The sequence below is a fragment of the Lytechinus variegatus genome, chromosome 5 (assembly GCF_018143015.1).
Source record: "Lytechinus variegatus isolate NC3 chromosome 5, Lvar_3.0, whole genome shotgun sequence".
Classification (NCBI taxonomy): domain Eukaryota; kingdom Metazoa; phylum Echinodermata; class Echinoidea; order Temnopleuroida; family Toxopneustidae; genus Lytechinus; species Lytechinus variegatus.
This window is the reverse complement of record NC_054744.1, coordinates 28,888,911-28,913,683: the sequence shown is the minus strand read 5'-3', so window position 1 is coordinate 28,913,683 and position 24,773 is coordinate 28,888,911. Positions and strand designations below refer to the sequence as shown.

General features: G+C 34.1%; 1 protein-coding gene across 2 annotated transcripts in view; it reads right to left on the bottom strand.

Annotated features, from left to right (window-relative positions):
- Window positions 1–1,337: 1,337 nt before the first annotated feature.
- The window catches only part of LOC121415882 (dual specificity mitogen-activated protein kinase kinase 1-like), a 37,365-nt gene continuing 13,929 nt past the window's right edge, over window positions 1,338–24,773 (bottom strand). Inside the window, exons 6-11 of one of the 2 annotated variants that reach the window (XM_041609259.1) lie at window positions 10,363–10,487; window positions 9,192–9,369; window positions 5,889–5,962; window positions 4,183–4,244; window positions 2,433–2,478; window positions 1,338–1,612 (exon numbers count right to left, since the gene is read on the bottom strand). In XM_041609259.1, coding sequence (XP_041465193.1) covers window positions 1,490–1,612; window positions 2,433–2,478; window positions 4,183–4,244; window positions 5,889–5,962; window positions 9,192–9,369; window positions 10,363–10,487 — 608 coding nt within the window. In that variant the 3' untranslated portion in view covers window positions 1,338–1,489. Of the gene's footprint in view, window positions 1,613–2,432; window positions 2,479–4,182; window positions 4,245–5,888; window positions 5,963–9,152; window positions 9,370–10,362; window positions 10,488–24,773 lie in introns of both variants that reach the window. The other variant, XM_041609258.1, reaches the window with a different exon arrangement.

Sequence of the window (24,773 nt, the reverse complement as noted above, 5' to 3'; positions counted from 1 at the left end):
AAGAAATTGAACAATTTTATAAAAAGAAAATGGGAACATTTGGACCCCTCCAATAGAAGGGGATTGGCCACTGGTTTTAACCCCAACTACATGTTCTTGGTGCATGTACATCATACAGGGGTGAAGGGGGGGGGCGGCGACTGGGGGCCTTTACTATATGTGAGATTCCCAAATTGAAGGAGTTTTGCCCATCTCCCCCCCCCCCCCCCCCCCCCGAATTTCATTCTAATGGCCATATCACAGCCTTGTCTTATATAAACTATAGACAATGCCTGGTGATCTCACGCAGAGTCATGGATCCTATCCTAAAATCTAATGCATTGCTGCTCATTTGAATTTGGCATCTCAGAACTTGTCGATCTGGACTCCATCTTACAAAGAGTTACGATTGATCTAAATCAATCACAACTATGGATGGCCAGCATCGTCAACATGTAAAAATACAAATTTGTTCAAGATTATTCTTCTAGATACGATGTACATTCATACATTTATCGTTCTCTTGAAGATTCAGTGTGATTCTCTTTATTTTAAGGACATTTGGCGAATTCCCTGTAGACATTTTTTTTTTTACACTGATTGATTTACTAGAGTTACGATTGATCAGGTCAATCTCAACTCTTTGTAAGACAGGGCCCTGATGTCCGTATGTATAGTTGCATGGTCTTAACACTTCAAACCTTCCAGAAATCCATCAAACCATCATGATTCCAATCAAATATGTCCTCCATAAGAGCTTATCAACTGTCAGGTAATCAAAAGAAATGATCATTCCTTGCTCTCAATTGTCAAGGGTGAAGTCTTTGATGAAATTACTCTGCCGCCCTCCAGTACATGATCCATTGATTGAGTGTGCTCACAGTCCCACAAAGTCTCATCTCTGTCATGTGTGTATAGGCATTGTAGGTAAATTTTAATAACTACAAATAATTAGTACACATATAGTCCTCTATTCTGAACTCTGGTTTGACCTACATGTAAACCGTTTGGCATCAATCGATGCATCACATCGAGCACAAACAAGGGACAACTGTCAAGCGAAATTAAAAAACTTCTTTATGAGATGGCCCCAAACTCTACTTTCTATAAGGAGCCCTATAAATACATGATATACATCATACTAGGACCGAACTCATTAATAATGAGTCGGAATGGGTTTAATCTGTGAGTGATAATGATCTGCTCTTCTACTCTTGTACGTTTCGGTGTATTAATTCTTGGGGGAAAACTGGACATGGCAACAGAGGAAATGTACATGTACACATACTTGTACAAATAAAGAAAAATATAAATGCTAATCTAGTCCTTTTATGCCATCTTCTTTTTCCTCGCAACAATCACACTTTCAAAACCTCAGTCAAGCAGCTTTTCTCTCCACACAAGCATAGGAGCACAGTATATACCGTTTCTTTGGAACATTGACATACAAAATGGGAGCGCAGTTTCATTTCTTATTCTTCATTTCAGACGATGACGGGGTGGTTTTTCTCTAAACGGCTGTCTGTAGGGGCGTGGCTGTGTCGTTAGGGGGAGGACTGAGACCCATAGTGGCGCAGATCCAACCTGCAAAGTCCACTCTTGCTTCCTCTGATTGTGTTGCAAACAAGTGATTCTGAAAGGAGAATGTATATAATGAAAAAAATGAAAAATGATTTCAATTTCAATATTTATTGTCATGTAATTTGATAAAAAAAAACATAAGTTGTCTCTTGATACAGTAGCTGAAAAAGTGCATGGGAAAACACTCACAAATGAATAAATACATCAGAAACAGAAAATAATACATATTTTAGTTTAATGCGATCCCTCCCATACAATCACATGCACAGAAGTAATCAGGGGTAAATAACTTTTACAAACTAGCTGTAGAAAATAATTGTATTGTAAATTGAATAAATCATTCTGTACTCATCTATGACGGCATTCAATTACCATGTTCAGTTTAAGTCCTTGAATATAGACCTTCAAATGATGTACTGTACATCTGTTTTTTTTTCTATCAACTGAAAACAAATGTAAAATTTCAAATTGAATATGTAGTGTCTACAAGAGCTATTTGTACACTACATACAACAATGCAAATGAGATTATGAACTATGTTGGAACCCCCAAATTCCTTACTTGACCATCATGAAATAAAATGAATTATATAACATATGAAAGAATGAAGTACAGTCTTTATTTTGCACCTAGTTGCAAATTGTTATCAGTCACACATGAATGATTATGAATCAAAATATGACAGCCAAGTGATAAGGTTTTGACTTCCTGCATACTTCATCCGCTCATTTTATAGTGTTTTTAATGTGCAGTGTACAAATAACTTCTGTATACACTGTATACTTAAATACAGTAGTGAACAACTAAAAACCTAATGCTGAATAATTCTTATATGTCCTCCAAAATTTGACAAATTTAGAATATATCCTTACCCTAAGTCTCTTCAGATCTGCTCTATCGTTTGGATTCTTGATCAAACTGAAAAGAGTGCAACGTGAATAAAGAGATTAAGAACATGAAAATAGTTTCCAACTCAACTGGGTTCCAAAAGAAACTTCAAACTTCACAAGCGCACTACACAAATTCCACACAGTCAAAATGAACCAAAGTTTGACACAGGCTAGCTTCAATAATCTTTACTAAGCACATGTCAATAATTAGGGAGATTGGTCCAATCATAAAGAGGCTGAAGCCCATCAAATCAATTGGTTCCAGAATCCAAAGTCACAAAATGGCAAAAAGAAGACCAATGAAAGTGACATGGGATTAAACAAACTTACCAGTTTATAAAAGTTCACAGTATGACCATCGGCATGTTTATTGATTGCCTCAATAACTAAGAAGTTACAGGAAGTTAAAATTAACATTTTAAATGCATGTTTTGAAGTATAAAAAAAAGAAGCATAATGCATGAATAGACTCAAACATGTCAATAGCAGTTAAGCAAAGAATGACCATTTGGTTGAGACTGAAACAAGACTTTTGTGACTTTGGTTTCCGGAACCAATTGATTTGAGAAGCTACAGCCTCTTTGTTATTAAACCAATCTCTAAATTATTAGCATGTGCTTAGTAAAGATTATTGAAACTAGCCTGTGTCAAAATTGTGTTCATTATGAGCGAGTTGAATTGTGTAGAGCCGTTGTGAAGTTTGATAAGTTTCTTTTGGAACCCAGTTTGCATATACATGTACATGACATTGTATCAATCAGGGAAGGGACGTTCCTTTAATACTTCTATTTGAAGCCTCAAATTGATTATTTTTTACAATTCTTATAGATCTTATGGATTGACATCATCATGCCAACATTTGAGAGGCAAATTAAAGCTCAATTGTCTTGCACGCATTGTTAATCCGCATCTGGCACACCTTTGACAACTCCGTTTACACACATACATGTATTTCTATAGCCTATAAGGGAGAGTCCAATGATATTATGACATCATACATTGTATGCATAAAGTCTATTGGAGCCAGTTGTGACCAGTTGAAATAAATAAAGACTTCCAGTTACTGCATTCCTCAAATTTGCAACACTGATTTTTTTTTCATCTTAAAATTCATTGCCCCAAAACTAATGTTAAATTATTTCTTTGGAAATGAGAAATTTTCCTCTCTCAAAGTGAAAATCAGTGATTTTGAAATTTCCATGGCACTGCCAATTTAAGAACTTCAATAATTATTTTACATCTAACACTTTTAATAGCATTGAATGAAAAATATTAAAACGTTAAAAATTAGCACAGAAAATATTTGTTTTTCTCTTTCTTCTAATTTCTTCTGCATAAAGTCCAGGTTTCATGAACTATATCCATAAGCATTCAAAGTTATGACATTTAAAACTTAACATCCATGACGATTTTGATGCCAATTCTCCCAACATGATCTAAGTTGATTGACCCTAAATGACCTTTGACCTTGGTCATGTGACCCAAAACCCAGGCAGGAGGTTCAGTAATACTTGATTACCCTTATGTCCGAGTTTAAAGAACCAAGTCCATATACTTCCTATCTTACGATGACATTTCCAAAACTTAACCTTGGTTAAGAATTCAATGTTGACGCCACTGCCGTCGCTGTCGGAAAAGCGGCGCCTATACATGTAGTCTCGCTCGTATGCAGGGCGACAAAAATTGTCTCTTTATCTTGTACAGGTTTTGAAGAGTAGAGAGCTTTTCTTACCATATGTCAACAAACTCTACAAATTCTTCTGAGAAGGCCTTGGATGGTAACCTGGGTGGATGCTAGAAAACACAAAATATAAATGTTTTCAATAAATGTCAATTTTTTGTTAACAAATTTTCGGCATTACTCCTATTTGTTTAAGATCAGTATGCTCGATCTGTAAATGAAAATCATAAGATCAGTATGCACGATCTATAATGAAAATCATAAGATCATAAGTCAGAAAAAATTTGAACCAGTGGGATTCGAACCTGCCATCTTCTGCTTTCTTATGATTTTCATTACAGATCGAGCATACTGATTTATGATTTTCATTACAGATCGAGCATACTGATCTTAAACAAATAGGAGTAATGCCGAAAATTTGTTAAATTATAATTTCCTCCTATATTAATTTACTAAATTTCAATTTATACTGATTACACATCAAACAGACAAAGTTCTCACTGGCTTAATAAAAGTGTTTCACTGCTAGAGATAAAACTCACATACAGATTTCAATCATTCTTTGGAATGCCAATGTTGCCTCTTTAGTATAATTTTTCTTCCTTTATTTTCTTCTTTTTTTTAATCATCAAAATTGAGCATTTTGTTGTTATTGCCTGCTTGTATAATTATCATTCTTTAGCTGAATACAATAAGAAGAGTTCATCTTGGCAATATTTTTAATTATGCCAGATGTAATCTTCAGCAGCATTGAGCCAACACGCATACATGTGCATTTATATCAGGACTGTTCAATATGTAAAAGAGTTATGAAAAATAATTTGATTCATTTGCAATTTCCAACATAGAATGTAGTTTCAATAGCACAAAAGTTTTATCTTCATATTATTATCCTCATATATTATCTTCATACATTGCAGCCCTTGTCTAGATCAACCACTGTCAAAATTTTTGAATGCGGCATAGCTCAGTCGGTTATAGCACCTGTCTCAGATAAGATCATAGATTTCGACTGAGGGCTTCAAATACTGCTCATGCTGAAATGCTGATGCCATCATTGTGTGTTAGCATGCCTTGGCGCTGTATATAGTGAGTGGTTGTATTACCGATCGGCCTTGTATTACCGAACGTGCCCATCGTACGCGTCAGAAAATAATTTCATACGCTCAATTCTTTGCAACATCCTTCCAAAGAGAACTTGAATAGAAAGATGATGAAAAATGGTCAAAACACATTTTCAAAGTCTTAATATTCTAAAAATAATAAAATATGGTCAAAATAGCTCATCAGTGATTTTGTTGATTTCTCAACTTTTCCCATTGAAAACACACGTTCAGTATTAAATACGACACCTTTTTCAGGTGACCAAAATATTTCACATCCGAAGAGGGGTCCGATTGGAAGCTAATATCATCAAAAGGAAAAATGATTTCGGCAAATTTTTTACATATTTATATTTTGTAGGTACCAGGGGTAATTGTGTATTTATGGTGAAAGTTTGGTGAATTTTATGAGAATAATATTTTTGAAATGATTGAATTCATGAAAAGTGTTCGGTAATACGATACAGTGCAGGTGTGAATGCTGTTAGAAAACACTCCGCCCATCAAAAAGGATGTACATGTATATACATGTTGGTCCCATGTATAGGAGAGCCCCAACCTCTGAACCTGCCAATCCCTGGCCAAGCTCATAAGTATGAAAGTACACCAGAGTGTGGTCTGAACTCTGAGAAAGGTGAACAAGAAGATAGTTACCTCTTCTACGATATAATTGAGTAATTCAAAGATAGCCATGGGTCTCGGGGAATCTGAAAATACACCTCCAACTCCTGAAAAAGTATAAAAGAAAAAAATTAATAAGAATAAGGTATCGTTTTATTGATCAATCTATGAAGAAATTAATAAAGCGTGTGTACAGACACATGAAACAATAAACCCTCGATTCTCTTCACTTTGCTGAAAGTATATGTGCAACTTCATGTATCCCCCCCTTTACCCTTTCAACCACCAATTTACAAAGAAGCATGATTCTGAGGGGAAAGGTTAAAAAGAAATGTGAAACAGCTTTTTTGAGCTGTTTTAAAGTCTTATAGCACCCTAAATAACTGCTGATAACAATGCCTATATTTTTTTCTGGGGATGAAACAGTCTTTTAGATAATGGAGGAATTTAACATCAAAGTTTCCTTCAACTATTACATTACATAATGTGTTTATTCATAAAACACAGAGGGAATTTCCCAATCAAATTTAATAATCAATCTTATGTTCTTATGTTGTATATATCCATACTTGCAATTTGTATTTAAACAGGGTAAGATGGTAGAAATGAATAAATTATTGCTATGTTGAAGACTTAACATAAAATAAACACAAGTTCAAAACAAATATGATACATACAATTAGGTCCATAATAAATTGTCATGCAAATTGTACATGTTAGACATGCAAGAACATTGGATGCTTTGTTCGTTTCCAAATATTTTTTGTTCATGCAATATCATGCCTGCAATTGCTAATTGGTGATTCTTTTACAAAGTCAAGGCATGGGAATTTAATTTAAACTACAATGAATCAAATTACAAATGATTGAATCAAAGATAAGTGCAAGCAAAAATAAAAATAAGTGGATGGTCAGATGGACGAATGAAAAAAATGAATGAATGAACGACAGAACAAATGAGTGAATGAAATAAGTATTAGATTAATAAATAAATGAATACCATAACAGACGTATAAATGAATAAATAAAATAAATAAGTAAATAAATAAACAAATAAATAAATAAATTAAATAAATTGCATCAATCACAAATATTCATAAGACAAGCGTCATGTCCTATCAAAGGTCAAGTCCACCTCAGAAATATGTTGATTTGAATAGAGAAAAATGGATTCACCTGGATAGGGTATGGGTTAGGGTGTCCGCGGACTATAGTTATTTGGTTAACTTTGACCAATGCCTGGCAGCTCATCCAGGTGAATCCAGTGTTTAATTATTTTTGTGTTACTGTATTATTGTAACAATTACTTTTTATCATTGAATTTGAATTGTTCGATATTTTGCCAAATAAAATAATAATAATAATAGTAGAGCATATCAGAATGATGACATTAATGACTTTCCCCGTGTTTAGACTGATTTCATCAATCACGCCTCTTTTTAAGAGAGAGGCCAAGTCCTAATTTGAGAAAGGTTTCACACAAAACTACAGGATTCCAAGAATATAACAAGAATTATATGCCAATATATTATCGTCAGTCAGATAACATCTGGGAAAATGAATCCTGGTTCATTATTTTGTCATTTTACACCTGCATGCTTGCCATCGAAGTGTATCACACAGAACAACAAGACAAGGCCAGACATACAATAACTAAAAGGCATGCTTAATGGACATGCAGAATGGGCAATGTGTTCCATTCTAAGGAAAATTAAAGGTTTACGTAGTTGTGCTCACTTTCTTTTACTGAATGAAGATAGACAGCTCTTGGGTAATAGGCAGATTTTCATCATTAATCTTTATAATTATTATTATTTGTTTGTCAATCTGTTTTAATTGTTATTTGTTTGGCGTTTTCTGTGCCGAGGATGCCAAGAGCAAATTGAATCCCTATGACCAGCAGGTCTCTCATCTTTTTAAAAAGTTAAAATAATTTTGACACAAAAAGAACTTTACGACTTAAAAGGTGCCCTTTACTTGCACCTTGACATTATTTGCTTCCTTCTTTAAAGAAAGATATTACGTGACAACATCATAATTTTCTACATCTGAATTGGTTATGACGCATGTTGAACTTGAATCTCAGACTTTCTATTGCTATAAAGCAAAGCTATTGAATAGATAAAAAAGACAAAAAGAACCTGTATGACTTATAAAAGGTGCCCTTTATTTGCACTTTGACATTATTCACTTCCTTCTTTAAAGAAAGATATCAATTACCAAGTGACAAAATCATAATTTTCTGAATCTGAATTGGTTATGACACGTGTTGAACTTGAATCTCAGACATTCTATTGCTAAGCAAAGCTATTGAATAGAGCTCTAAGGATTTCAAAACAAGTGAAAGAGATAGCAACTGAACAAATATAAAGAAATGTCTGGCTATCCCCCAATTATCACCAAGTGAATTAGAATTAATGTTTGATATGAAAAGTAGTAAAAATGCTCTTGCATTTTGGAATGAATGCATAATGTTATGTGAATCCAAGAGTTTTTTTGCAAGGGTTCAAATTCTAGCCAAAATAAATCACACACAACAGTAAGCCTATCTTTTTACAGCCAAATAAAAATATAACAGTCAGATCTACACAAGTCGGCCTATATCACATGATACACTAAAGCACATACATCTACTTTGTACTACAAAGCCAAACCATTAAACTGCAGCACAAAACTGTCATAACACTTCTTTTTTTTGGGGGGGGGGGGGGTACACGAACATGCACTCCTTCTCCCAGGTACAATAAATGCATCAAGCGTATCAGGCTAGTCAGCTTAGTTCCTTCGACATGGAATTTTTTTTTTCTATTTTAATTACTATGCATCTATTCACTTAAAAAAATATGAAGTGAATGTATGTTATGCATATTAAGATAGGTAAATCAATAGGTTTCCATTTCTTTTGATCCAATATATTGTTTTGATTGAAATGTTTTTATGCACCATTAATACCGTTTTCATTTTTGTTTTGAGATAAAATGTGTTAAAGATCTAAACTTCAACATGATCTGATAATGACTCTAGTCGATCGTTAAATCTCAAACTGTAGTTTTGGTTTGGTCTTTGAAACAAGCAGTACTTTCTACTTACATTTACCTTGTGAAATCATTTTTGGTAGTACATAAAAAAATGCTGTATTAATAATGTTAGAGAATAAAGTAAAAATGGCATTATGTTGAATTAAATGACTGATATACAAGTGAATGATATTAAAATCCAAATCAAATGATATGTGCAATGAAGATTTTAAAAAGGGTCTTTTTGTGCCCAATATAGCCTGATAGCATCGATTGTTACCACTGATCGGTCTTGGAGTACCCCGGGAACCCGACTGACTTGTTTTCCGAACAGTCTTGGCCTCTCCCGCCTGCAGTTCATAACCAAAGAGGTTGGCCAGTGCCGACTCGTCGGGGGGTGGGATGGGGTAACGTCCGATGGCCATCTCGACTAATGATAGACCCAGACTCCAGATGTCGGATTGTACCGTGTAATGTGTGCCTTGTAGTCTCTCAGGCTGCAAAGAATAATGGTAAAAGACATTGATTGTTATTATTTGAAGTCACCTGTGTGACTTGAGAGGCAAAAATCAAGCTGAATCGCCGTGCCCTGTTTGTCTCCCCCCCCTACATAAATGAATACAAGTACATGTGCAGGTGGACCATTACACAGGGGGTTTCCCCTACTCTCTATCACACAAATAGCGCAGTGTGTTTTATTGAGCAAAGGTGGTTATTTTCACGGGGCCCACATTTAACATTCATTTGAGGGACGAAAGAGGAGAGGCGCATGTTAATGCAGACTCCCGTCATCTGCAAGGGGGGGAGGAGGAGTCAAAACCAGGATCATTGATTCCACAAGCACTAATAACAGACCACCTTACCCCCTCGGTGACGGCTGAAATACAGAAAACCTTATGGCCAGGTTGGTAATTTTACCAGGAAAAACCAGAGAGATACTCAATACTACCAGGGGCCTGGTTCATTAACTTTGCAATAACCGCAACTTTCATGGTAACATGGATCAGCAGCCGATCACAATCAAGGTTTCCCACAGTAATTACAATAACAAAGTTACCACTGTTGTACATGTATGTCTTTATCAAAAGGACCCTAGAATTTAGTCAAAGGTACATGTAGTCAACTGATTATATTTCTTAATTTTAGGATCGACTGCAAAAAGCGATCAATTCAGGCTGTACCAAGCAATAGTTCCAGTATGTAAATTCAAATTAAATTGATCTGACTGCCCATTATCATTATTACATATTTCTACCAATTCTAGACAGTTAATGATATTTATCTTTTGAATTGCTTTTCAGGGTTGTCAAGCAGTCGAGATAAGCTTATACATGTAGTGACAACACCTGCAAGCTTGTGTAATTGATATATCATAGAAAATACAACTTTGTTAATTGTCTTAAGCAAATGTCACGTTAAATACTCTGTCTATTGTATTTTCTTGGTTAATTTGTTTATAAGTTGCAGAAATCAATAAATGAAGTACATACCGACATATATGACCTCGTTCCAACAAATGAATTTGCCATTGAATCGATGAGCTGACCGCTTACGCCAAAATCACACAGTTTGATCTCACCCCGTGAATTGACCAGGATATTTGATGGTTTCACATCTGACAAAAAGAAGGAAATCATATCATAGAATTATAGATTACAGTATTTGTATTAAGAAAGAAGTAAAGAGCAGGAAATACAAATATTTTACTATACTGCATAAGCTCTCAATCTGTACACATATGACCTGAATGCTTATCAATTTCAATCCAAGTTTTATAAAGCATAAAATATAGTATTCCATTTGTCACCCACAAGGACACTGTAGACATTTTTAAGTATCATTCTGATTTTTCCCCATAAAGGCACATGAATCTACAGGTCTTTAGATGTGTATTTCAAAAGCAAGGTCCAACCATTACAAAGAAGAAAGGAAATCTGTGTCTGCCATAATGCTCGCCAAGTTTCAGTAATGGTTTCCATAAGTCTGAGTTTCCCATGTGAATGAGACTACTCTTCACCTTAGCCTTGCTTCCAGTCAACCCGGTGTTTCATTAATAAACATCGATCAGCTGTGTCTTTTCTCATTAAAATCATATTCACTTGGTCATAAAACTTTGGTAATTGTGGTCGATGTACATGTATGGTGTTCTATACAAGAGCTGTCTGCTTAAAAAGCTCAACAGTTACTATCGACCATCTTTCATTAAAAAAAAAAATCAGTACCAAACTTATTTAACTCTTGATACCCACATTATCAAAAAAAAAAAGTGAGGCCCATCTTTGTCATGAGTCTGTCTTTTAATACAAAGTAATGTTTAAAGGGGAAGTTCACCATGACAATAAATTTGTTTTGATAAAACCACAAAAATTTGAAAAATGTTGACAAAGGTTTGATGAAAATCTGTCAAATAACAGTCATTAAAGTTTTAAAATGTTCATTTTGTGATGTCACAGCTCCTCCATATATCTGATGTGATCACTTGACACAAATTCAGAAAATGAAATTTCCTAAAAATTTGACAGTGATTGTATACAGGAATATATCATCTGACACATAATTCAATTCCCTCTTCTATAAAGAAAAATAATCTTATTCAAGATGTTCCACTTCAAGTAAAAAGTTTATGGAATTTCTATTACATATGGGGGACCTGCTGCCATATAGGGCTACTGTATGATGTCACAAATAGCTTTGAAAAAAACTTTAGATATCTCTCTTGATCTTCGATGCATTTCCATCAAACCTTTTTTGTTTGTTTTTTCTTCTTCTTTTATTAAAACCAATTTATCTGCATGGTGAACTTCCCATTTCACTTAAACTGCAACATTCACCCCCTCCAATGTTTTGGCAGCTGGGCTTTATTACCCTACAGTGAGCATAATTAACATTTCAAAAGAATGTGCAAAAATGTTGGAAGCATTGGCCACACTGTAATTGACAACATACATTGTATCAGGGATATATCCCTGATTGTACTAGCCCCTGGTTTTTTTTTTATGTTTTGAACCTATACAAATTCATGGTATAGGCCAATGTGAAATATCACAGACTGTCTACGAATGTGACTGTACATCTAACTATTTGCATATTAGCAATTGTATCACATGACAGATTGAATTAATGCTTAATTAGAACTTGCCTACATGTACATGTATGTACACTGGAAACCATTGCTCTGACTGTGTATGCAAATAGAGTGACTGAAACAGCTTTGTTTATTCTCATTAATTTCCATTTTTACAAAGCAAGTCTGTCAATGGAGAACATTCTTTTATTTCAATGTAAACATGTTATGAATCCAGAACAAAACAAAATGAATAATTAAAATGTAACTCTTCACCACAAAACCTGAAGACTTATGATTAAAAAAATAATCTTTACAGCTGGAAGGAGGCTAATGCTCAGATATTGAGACTTTTCTGATCAGCAAGGCTTTTGAACTATTTGTCTAAAAACTGGGTGGCATTCACTCAAATAGGCCAATTGTGGATAACCTACTTCCCTCACAATAAATCTCCTACAAGACGTCTAGCCATGCTACTTGAAGTTGAACATCCCATCATGTTCACCAAAATAACTTTTGCCTGTAAAAATCAAGGTCCAATTTTTGCCAGCTTCTCACTGACGTCAAAATGATACAATTCAAGTGGTTGGAAAGCTTCCATTTACATTCTCCATTAACACTATCAACTTCTTCATGTGAACAGTTCTATCAAAGGTATTTATAAGTTTTTATTTCTTGCCACATTGAGACAATTTCTGAACTTTGGGGGTAATTTCTATCATTTAAAGGGCTACTTATTTTGCTCAATGAGCAACTGCTGTAAATGCAGAAAATTGACTTTCTATATGAAATGTTCTTGATTTTTTTTTAGTGGCAGATCCTGTGGTAACTTTATAAGAAAAGATTGATGGCCACCCCAAGATTCGTATGGATGATTTCAAAGAGAGGAGAACCAACCTATAGGGAATGGGACTTTAATAGGCATGTACATGTAGGCCTTGATAAACTCATTCTATTGCATTATTCACATTTTACAAAATATTAAAAATGTAAAAAAAATCAAAATGTAAAATACAAGAAAGAGCATGTGAACTTCAATAGTAACAATAAATATCAACAAGATACAGTAGCATCCAAAACTAACACCCAAATTTAACACCAGAGTAAAATGACTGGTGTAAAGTAAAATGACTGGTGTGGAGTGTACATGTAGTGTATACACCAACAAACACCAAAAAATTTCTGTGAATGTTAAAAGTAAAAGAAAGTAGTTGCAGCAAAAATTTATTTCATAAGAAAGTCTTTATAAAAATCAAGGTTAATTGTCACGATACTGTCATACGTTGTAGATCAGATCTCGTATAAATGTAAACTTATTTTGTGAAATCATGAAATCTTTAATAGCTCAAACCGATAACCTGGCTGATCACTATTTAAACACAGAAAAGCAAATGTGGGACAGTGTGTTAATATTGCTTGGAAAAATACCCAACATTTGACAGAATTCTGCGCTTATCTTGCTAATTTCTTAGCAATTACACATTTTCTTCCAGAGATATTTGGCACGTATTTCTTATTTATAGATGCAAACAGTTGGGTGGAAATTTAATGGATTCTGTTCAAACTCATCTTGAGATCATCACCACAACTGACAAGACACTATAACTCCAAGGTACATGAAGATACAACTTACAAGCTAAACTTCAGAGCATTTTCTACCTCTCTCTTTCTCCTCACTTTTTCTTGATTCTTTTACCCATTTCTTAAAGAAAAATGTCAAGCTCATACAGGAAGGAAACAAGAAACAGGACAAGAGAATACGCCCACACTATTGGGACAAAGCCTATCCTCCTGTGTGTCTGCAATAAAGTTCAAACTTCATTCTCAGCCCATTTTCTCCTATAAATCAGACTTCCACGAAAAAGCACTTTTAGTATTATCTGTGCAGATATAAAGAGTCTTGGTTTCAGCCCACCTTGTATGACATGCTGAGCAAACCTCAAATAACATTCTCATCACGCTACAAGAAAAATATAAGCACAGTCATTCAATAATTACATAAACAGGAAGAAATACATGTAAATTGTAATACAAAATCATAAATTGGTATTCAAATGAAATATATACACCAATGTACATTTAGGATTGTCACTTTCTGATCAGGACAATTGTAGTTTACAGTTGAGTCTCAATTAATGTGATCTTTTCAAATCTTGAGATTTCTTTTGTAGAATCAGTTCCATATACATGTATAAAGTTTAATACAAAACTATCATATAGACTTATAGCTTCAATTAAATTCCTGCCAAAAATTTTAGGTAAAACTACAACTGAAATTGAAAAGCGTATTTATTTTTGTTAACTCGAGATGAAGGATTGCATCATAAAACATTGTGGGAACAATGCAATGTAAAATCTCATTCTTATACATGTATAAGAGCATTTGGTAGCCTGCCTATAATAGGCGGAGGCAGTAACTATATCTTTGCTGTTATACTATAAACATATATTGTAAATTAATTAGATGTGTCTGATATGCAGAGAGACTACAGATGGTGCAAATCACCACCACCTCTACAATTCTATCTTGCTTTTAAAAGTAATTTTTTGGTTGACTATGAATGGTAGGTGGCAGTATTTCATACAAAAATCTGCACCGAATCCTGGTCGATTAAAAGGGAAAAAAATGACTAAAGCCGAGAGGGTCGCATCTACTCGCATGTGTAGATGGTTGCTATCCACTCACTGTACATCGTCTTGCTGCAGAGGAGCAGATGCATCGCTTACATTCAGTTAAAGGACAAGTCTACCCCAACAAAAAGTTGATTTGAATAAAAAGAGAAAATTCCAAAAAGCATAACACTGAAAATTTTATCAAAATCGGATGTAAAATAAAAGAATTATGACATTTTAAAGTTATGCTTAATTTCACAAAACAGTTATATGCACATGATCCTGGCTTGTATGCAAATGAGGAGACTATGGCGTCATCCACTCACTATTTCTTTTGTATTTTATTAGATGAAATGTGAAAAATTCTAATTTTCTCCTCATTGTCAAGTGATACAACATTTAATTCCACCCTGAACATGTGGCATTAGCATTGTTTAATACTATATGTTTCAGTCAAGTTGGTCCTTATTGTCAATTTTATAAACAAGTGGAATGCCTCTGGCCGTCTCCCCTGCATCACGCGATTCCACATAGCAGCATTGCTGACTTTGAAAACTACTATAACTCGCACAAGATGTTCAATGATACTTGGTTACTCTTATTTCCACGTTTTATGAACTAGGCCAATACACTTACAGAGATAGGATGGTAATTCAACAAATAACTCCAACGTGGCCAAAATTCATTGACCTCACATGACCTTTGACCTTGATCATGTGACCTGAAACTTGCACAGGATATTCAGTGATACTTTATTACTCTTATGTCCAAGTTTCAAAAGTCAGATCAATAAACTTGCAAAGTTATGATGGTAATTCAACAGATACCCCCATTATGGCCAAAGTTCATTGACCTTTGACCTTGGTCACGTGACCTAAAATGCGCACAGGATGCTCAGTGATACTTGATTACTATTATGTCCAAGTTTCATGAATCAGATCCAAAAACTTTTAAAGTTTTGATTGTAATTCAATAGATACCCCAAAATCGGCCAAAGTTCATTGACCCCAAATGACCTTTGACCTTGGTCATGTGACATGAAACTCATGCAGGATGTTTGGTGATACTTGATTAACCTTATGTCCAAGTTTAATGACCTAGGTCCATATATTTCCTAAGTTATGATGACATTTCAAAAACTTTACCTCAGGTTAAGATTTTGATGTTGATTCCCACAACATGGTCTAAGTTCATTGACCCTAAATGACCTTTGACCTTGGTCATGTGACATGAAACTCTAATAGGATGTTCAGTAATACTTGATTAACCTTATGGCCAAGTTTCATGAACTAGGTCCATATAGTTTCTAAGTTATGATGTAATTTCAAAAACTTAACCTCAGGTTAAGATTTGATGTTGACGCCGCCGCCGTCGTCGCCGTCAGAAAAGCGGCGCCTATAGTCTCACTCTGCTACGCAGGTGAGACAAAAATGAAATATTGTATTAATTCAAAAAAAAAAAAAAAAAAAAAAAAAAGGTGAGTGATGGACATCATCGACTGACTCACGTAGCTGTGCATAATACTGCATATCACTGTTTTGTGAAAAATCAGCGAAACTTTAAAATGTCATAACTTTGATCTGATTTTGATGAAATTTTCAGCACTATGCTAGTTTGATTTTTTTTCTCTATTTATTCAAGTCAGCAATTTCCCAGGGTGGACTAGTCCCAGCCTTTGCCTAGGTTTAGGCTAAGAGAGGGGGTCGCTTAATTGGAATAGGAAATATTCAAATTCAAATTCTTACAAAGAATCAATCCATCGGCCTCCAAACTTTTGTAAATAGCAGAGTTGCTTCAACCATCGACAAGAATCACAATAAAGGATCATAAAATGTATTTCAATGTCTCCTTTAAAGGTAAATGCCAGTTTTGGTAACAATATCAAAATGAGTTCGTACAAAATCCAATGAAATGACCACCAAAGTGTCTGTTTGTATAAATAAAGAGTATGTGCCAAAGGATTCTGGAAGAAATTGTGTAATTGCTGAGAAATTAGCAAATAAGCACAGGATTCAGGTAAAGCGTCGGGCACGACATTCAAAGCAATAATAATACTGTCCCACGTGCACTTATTTGTGTTGGTGATCTTCAGTGTGAATATTTTTCAGCGTAGATTTCAAGATTTAACAAAGTTCAGTTTATGTGACTGTACCAGATCTAGATCCTTGATGATATACTGACAATTAAGCCTGGTTTTACAGACTTTCTCATGAAATCAGTGTTTACTGCAACTACTGGCATTTCTCTTTAATACTACATGTATCTGTGGTATTATTGTTAATACATTTTTTATTGACTTGACATTGACTCAGGAAGCACATTCCAGTCAAATTTCTCTGTAATCAAAATGCCATCAGGATAAAGGAAGGGTTTTGGCAATTTGTAGCAGACAGTGGTTTCTATCATCCCGTTAAGGAGAGGTGTCATAAATTGGTGGCCTCTATGGAGAAAGTTCATGGGCCAACTCCTGATATGCTATTTCTAAATCTGCTGGTACTAAATTTTACAAAATTTGATCAAATTAAAAACTTTGAAAGTGATTTTGTCCCATTCCTCTCAAAATTCCAGTCTAGTCTTTGGGTTTTACATGTATACTTTTCTGTAGCTTTCATTTCCCTATTCACTTATTTGTAAATTCATCAAGCTTTTTCTTTATTTCAACACATAATTTTTGTTTTCTTTCTATATTTATTAATTTATCCATTCATTCATTCAAGATTTATTCTTTATTTTCATTCATCCATCTATTTACTATTAATTCATACATTCACTCACTCACTCAATCACTCAACAACTCACTCATTTATTAATTATTCATTTTTGTTTATCTATGTTTTTTAAACTTTTGATTCATATGTATTTAGCTGTTTTTATTCAGTTATTATCAATTCATTCCTTGATTCATACATTAAGTCCAGAGATTGCTTATAAATCCATTCATTGATATATTTTATTTCTGCAATAATACACACATACCATGGCATACTGTTTTTACTCTTGGGGAGAGTACCTAAAAGTTTAAAAATTTCTTTAATGGGGTCACTTTGTATGTTACAGTAGTTTTTAAATGTTGTTTTATATCTCACTCAAGCCTTTGTTCTGTTATAACTACGCCGAGATGTTGAACTTCCTGGAAAATGTAAAATGAGTTCATCAAACTGTAATTTTCAATTTACCAGTTTCTCCACTTGAACAGTGACACTGCATGAAATACTAGTCACACCAACACACCCGACTCCAAACCAACCGATGGTATGTAACTGGTAATAACATCATAGCTTTTGTCAGTCTTGAGTCAGATTTGTCAGTATCACTGTCACTGTTGGAGAATGGGGATTCCAACAAGTTGAGAGAGGAATGTAATCTGAAGATGGTATCACACCTGTTCTGATTCAAGAAACTGCTGATATAATGTCAGACACTAACAGAATTAGAAAGATGGGTTGGCGGTGACAGTCAGAAGTAAGACTGATTGTGAAAAGAGGGCGAAAACAGCATTGCTGTACGATAAACTATACAGTATAAAAATTTCAAGGATTTGAAATAAATTCAGATTGGCTGTGAGTAGTGACCTGCCGAATATAAGATTTGTTTTTAATCTTACATAATAAATCTTAAACATCACAAAGATTTTAATTGAATTTTTTTATCTCTGTATTCAAATCCACATGGTTAAATCAAAATCTAATATTTGGCTGGTCACTAATAAGAGCTTATCTGGATTTGTGTAAATCCTTAAAACTAAGAGTGTAAAACAATCACTTGGTATGATAAATATCTTAAAGAGAAAATTAAAATATTTCATCCTTCTTAGAATAAAATACAAAAGAAATCATGGCAGGCCAAGTGGGTGAAGTTATCAGTTCCCTCATTTTAATAGCAGCAGCTATGTTGTCTGTGCAAAAAAAAATACCATGTCATAACAATCTTATTTTAAATCCTATTTTAATGAAATTTTCAGTACTATGCTTGTCTCTTTTTATTCAAATCAGCTTTTTGTTGGGGTGGACTTTCCCTTTAAACAGCACTCAACAAATACATATTTACATAATTTACGTCTGAGCAGTCTGGAATCTGACTGAAATGAAATCATTCCGTTCATCAGGCTGTGGGTTAAGTGAAGCATCAAATTACTTTGATGCAATAAACAGGTAGCCAAGTCCTAATTGGCTTATATCACAGAGGTCAGAGTTCACCAATATCTATTTCCATCATCAATCGATTCAGTAATGACAATGTCACTGCTTAAATTTGGATTCTGCATTCTGCACATGTGATGCAATGTTGGCATCAGTGTATACAAATAGACCTACATGAAGGTGCAACAGCATCCAGGACCAGGATAGTGGTGAAAATGTAGGCCTACCCATTTCATCTTTTGGCAGTCATTGCTCCTGATTAATGAAATTTCTTTCTTTGTGTTAGTTTTGTATTTGTGCCCCTTCCCCCCCCCCCCCTCCACACGACCTCTGATATGCATTGGCAGTTGGCCAACACCCATCGCCCCTATGGCAATTGGTCAGTATCTGCCCAACATTTAGGCCAGTGGACAAAGCAGCAATGCTTTTATAGATTTTTAGTGCACTTCTTTCTTTTATTATTAGATTTCACTCCCTCATCAAATCCTTTGAATTTATATCAATTTCTGCAGGAAAGTTTGTAATCATATTAGACATACAGTTTTGGCCCCGCCATGGGGGACAATCAATTCCTATACCAATTCAACTGTAGCTGTTTAATTCTAATTGATGATAAAAACATGAAAATAAGACAAAATGAGAGGGATATTATTTTCCAAGGTACTCTGCAATTATGAAATTCAATATCATTTACTGAATACTGGATTACATTACACTGGAGAAAATTTGCTTTTTGTGGAGTGGGGAAATTGGGTAAATGACAAGTTGCCTAGAGCTTATACCTTTATCTTTAATCTGAAAAAACCCTTCGCCCTACTTCTCCCAATATCATATCCCAACCTTGCCATTCTGCTTTCTCGATTAAAATCCCTATAAACTGTAGTATGGTATCAAAATCCTTTCAAACTTGAATCTATATTAAAAGACACTTCAAATAGCTTACAATTGTAGGCAAATAGACCTTTATCAAAGTATGGAAAATGAAAGTAAATACTTAAAGGACTTTTTCATACTGAATTCCAAATCAATACACAGGAGACGTGGGTGGGACTTGGCATTACTCCTGAACATGTGCCATGCCCTTGGAAATGAATATTATGAATGAATGGTCTTTGAGTGGGGGAGATACTGGTAGTAGTATATCGTGAATCACATGGAATGTTGTGAGATATAGATTACTATCCAATTCATGTTTGTCAGGCAATATTTAATAGTGCGTAGGCGATTCCATTTAAACTTCTTCCCAGTATAGACTTGTACTACAATGCTAGATGTACACATGTGCTACATGCCTACATGTACATGTACACTTGGTCTCTGTCAATTGAGGTTTTTTCTAAGAATCATGTTGCTTTGAATAAAAAGGGTCTACCTTTTACAGATTCTTCAAGACAATGATTTTTTCAAACATTAAAGGGGAGGAAAAAGGATAATAAACGCTGAAATGTAAAAGTTTGAACAAAATCGGACAAATAATAAGAAAGTAATATTGGTAATCACTATATCCATGGAGACTTCAAATTGGCCGCATATGTGATGTCATAGTGATGCATTTCTACATCAAATGGCAAAAATGTCTTTCTTTTCAAAAGTTTCACTTCATATTACATTTTTCTTTCATGTGGACATTTAGAACAAATTTCAATACTACCTCAGTTATATTTAGATTACTGCCCCAGGGGAATCCCTGACGGTCTATGGGAAAGTTGTCCTTGCCCCTTGTCATACATGTAAATCATTAAAAGGAAAAGTTCACCCCTACAAAAACTTGATTTGAATAAAAAGGGACAAATCCAACAAGCATACACGCAACACTGAAAATTTCATCAAAATTGTATGTAAAATAAGAAAGTTATGACATTTTCAAGTTTTACTTAATTTTAACAAAACAGTTATACATGTATGCAGTCCGCACGACAGGTGTAGAATGCCTATGCTGCGGTTTCGAATTTCGCGCGAAACGTGTCACCCCACTGAGAGCGTTTCCATAGCAACAAGAGCGCTTTACGTGAAGTGATTTTGAAAACCACTTTCGTGTTATCAAGTGGGAACGCTAGCAAAGCGATCTTCCAAACTGGTTTCCTGAATCGGTTTCCAGTAAACTAGTTTTAGAAAGCGTAATGAGAACGGCCTCATTCACTCCCCTTTCAGATCTAATATTCACTGATTGACAGCCTGGAGAAGCTGTGATAACAATAGGCTAACATCCTGGCTGAAAATATTCATATCTGATTAAATAGAGTAAAATTCACAGAACAAAATGCCAAAAATTTCATCAAAATCGGATAACAAATAACAAAGTTATTGAATTTTAAAGTTTAGCAACATTTTGTGAAAACAGTTATATGCAATATTTCAATTTTTACAGATTTAACAAGAGCCAACTTGACTGAACCATAAAACGTTTAATAAACAATTGTAATTCCACATGTTAAGGGAAAAATAAAAGTTTTTTTGACAGGGCAATGAGGAGAAAATTAGAATATTTCTCATAATAAAATACAAAAGAAATAGTGAGTGATGGCATCAGTTCCCTCACTTGCATACTGACCGGGATGTGCATATTTACTCTCTTGTGAAATTAAGCATAACTTTTAAATGTTTCTTGAAATTTTCAGTGTTATGCTTGTTGGATTTTTCTCTTTTTATTCTCAAATCAACTTTTTGTTGGGGTGGACTTGTCCTTTTAATGATTGGCCTCAATGCCCCTTTCTCCACCCAAAGGTATTTTTTCAGCCCTTTTAAAGTTACCAGATTGTGCTGTAATATAAAGTAGTGCCCCTTTGAAAAGTGGTCTTGCCCTATTTTCTGATGATGAAAATGATCCTTTAACTAGATATTGTACATGGGACTCCTGGAGTAGATGTGATTTGTCTAAAATTCAGTAGTTTTATAAAAGTATCCCTGTAAGATCAATAAATGTCAAATTGAAGAAACAAATTATCCCTCGACCATATTAATTTAGACTACATACATTTCAACTCTAATCCATGCCTTTGAAAATATGTGGGTGGATACAAACAATATGCATACCAAAGATCTTACTTTTTAAGTAAATCCCCCAGCCCATTTCCTTGCTGTACTTTATCAGAAAACTCCCACTCAAAAAAACAGAATCTTTTTTTTTAGATTTAGTTCTGATCTTTTGTAAGCAAATGTAAAAATGAACCATGATGACACACACATCTACATGTAGATGTACCAGCATTTGTGTGGACCTTTAGATGTACAGTATGAAAGATGGAGATTGTCCGTGGGCGGATGAGTAGAATTGAGAGGTTTACTGTTACATTAAGTAGGGGTGGACTCCCATTTCTTTTTATTTTTAATGACCTGCATTACGTATCTGAGTTTGGATATTGATATGAATGATATCATATAATACACCTACAAAAACCATTCTTGTAATAACTGAAGATGGTGACAAATTCTTTGAAAATTTTGTAACACGCCCCTTCTGTTTGTAAAGAAAATGAAAGCACTTCCATATTTATAACATGAATTCAAACAATTTATAAATAGATTTGAGGTTTATATATTAATCTGTCCAAGTCAAATCTATTGGGACCTCAGAACTTTGACAAAATTTACCTCTTGGAAATTACACCATGTTAATGTTTGCATATTCTGGTTTGAAAAAAAAATGCTTATGATAATGTAGGTTGATTACTTGACTCATGGATCATCCTAAAAATGTGTTTGAAAAAAATGAACGGAATGTTCCCATTATGGTTTTTCTTTTACATGTAGGCAGTTTGAGAAACATTTCAAAGCCAATTTAGAATTAATGGTAGAGAACTTTGAGACAGTAAAGTCTTTTTAAAAATATCATACATGTACACTGTAATGTTTAAAAGAAAGAAAGAAAAAATGAAAGAAAGAAAGAAAGAAAGACAAAGAAAGAAAGAAAGAAAATATAAAAATAATAGAAGAAATAAAGAGAGAAGATATTGTGTCAGCATGAATAAATGCCTGTAGATGCTTAAAGGACAAGTCCACCCCAACAAAAAGTTGATTTTAAAAAAAGGAGAAAAACCCAACAAGCAAAACACTGAAAATTTCATCAAAATCGGATGTAAAATAAGAAAGTTATGACATTTCAAAGTTTCGCTTAATTTCAAATACAGAATATATGCGCATCCTGGTCGGTATGCAAATTGGCAGACTGATGACGTCACCCACTCACTATTTCTTTTGTATTTTTATTATATGAAATATTCTTATTTTCACCTCCTTGTCAAGTGAAACAACGTTTTATTTCTCATTTCTCCCTGAACATGTAGAATTACCATTATTTTAACAGTTTATGGTTAAGATAACTTGCTCCTTTCTGTAAAAATTGAAATATTGTATAATTCAAACAATAAAAAACAAAAGAAATGGTGAGTGATGGACGTCATCAACTCTCTCATTTGCATACTGCTGAGTTGTGTTTTGTGAAATATAAAGCCAAACTTCAAAATGTCATAACTTTCTATTTTACATCAAATTTCGATGAAATTTGCAGCGTTACGTTTTTTTTTTTTTTTCTCTATCTTCACCCGGACTCAAATCAACACTTTCCTGGGGTGGACTTGACCTTTAAAAGTTGTTGAGCTTTGTTTAACAGGGCTTATTTCATCAGGAATTTTTTAAACATTATATTTCCAAATAAAAAAATCACTAGTAAAACAAACCCCAGAAAGAACTAGAATAAGAACTCTAGTTGTAAGACAAATTAAGTGGTAGTTTCAAAGGATAAAGAAAAGTCTTGTCATTTTCTAAGAAATACACTGTACAAGTACAGAATACTGAAGGACAGTCATTGTAATATCTACTACCGGTACCATTATCACAACATCAAATACTATTGAACTTGAATATGCCTAAAGTGTGAAATCAAGCCTGCAGGCTTCTGATTTCATTCCTATGAATAAAACAATACACCCCCTTTTTATAGCATCAATCAATGATATCAGTCCCATGCATAATGTAATGTGGGAGCAGAAAAAACAATGATACTGAAATATATTCTTACAAAATAGTAAAAATTTTCCATCCATCACTTGAGAAATAAAAGGCAGCAATATTAGCTGTTGATACAACAGGTACTGATCGCCATAGTAACAAATGAAAACCATGTACAGTGAAATTGTTAGATTTTTCAGTTCTATGCCTACACTTCTTGTGACACCACAAATAGTATAGTGAAGGCAAAATCAGAGATTTTAGAGCTATGTTTTGGCTCTACAAACTGAGAAAACATCACAATTTAATTCAGCTTTCATTCCATCACCTTACACAGTATCTTTCCATTTAATTTTTACAATTTTATCCATGGAAACTCTGGGATGGTAAGGTGAAAGCAGACCAACTATAAATTCAAGAATTTCAGGCAATGAGAAAGAAAACTTCCCACGATATCACTTACAAACGAGCAATATCATGCTGGCCAAGCCAGAAACACTTTCATTAAAATCAGTCACATCAAACAAAAAAGGAAAAGGAACTCAAGAAATATCACAATCAGATGCAAAACATTTCAAAATACATTTTGTAATGTGGTTCTAATTATCAAAGCAAATTATGCTAACTGAAAAACAAGATTGGCATACATGTATTTGAAGAAATAATTTGTTTAATTCACAGAATTTCATGGAACAGGAATAATTTGATACATTTTCATTTCCGGATAAAGTAGATTATAGTCTTTCAAAGTTTAGTTAATCCCCCTCAAATTTGAAAAAAAAATATTGTGTGGGGATGGTGTACAAGAAAAAGAGGACAGGGCTAGTGAATGTATTTTCTAATTTACATGACAATCTATTTTGGTCATGATCCTAGCCAAAACACACAAAAAATGATTTTTTTTTAGAGGAGCAGGGGATTAATAACCATAACTGTTGGATTGCTCAAAGGATAGCAAAGATAAATGAAAGTAGTTGCAGTAAACACTGATTTCATGAGAAAGTGTGTGAAACCAAGCCTAATTGTCACTACATCATCGAGGATCTAGATCTGGTACAATTACATAAACTGAACTTTGTGAAATCTTGAAATCTACGCTGAAAAATGTTCACACTGAAGATCACCAACACAGATAAGC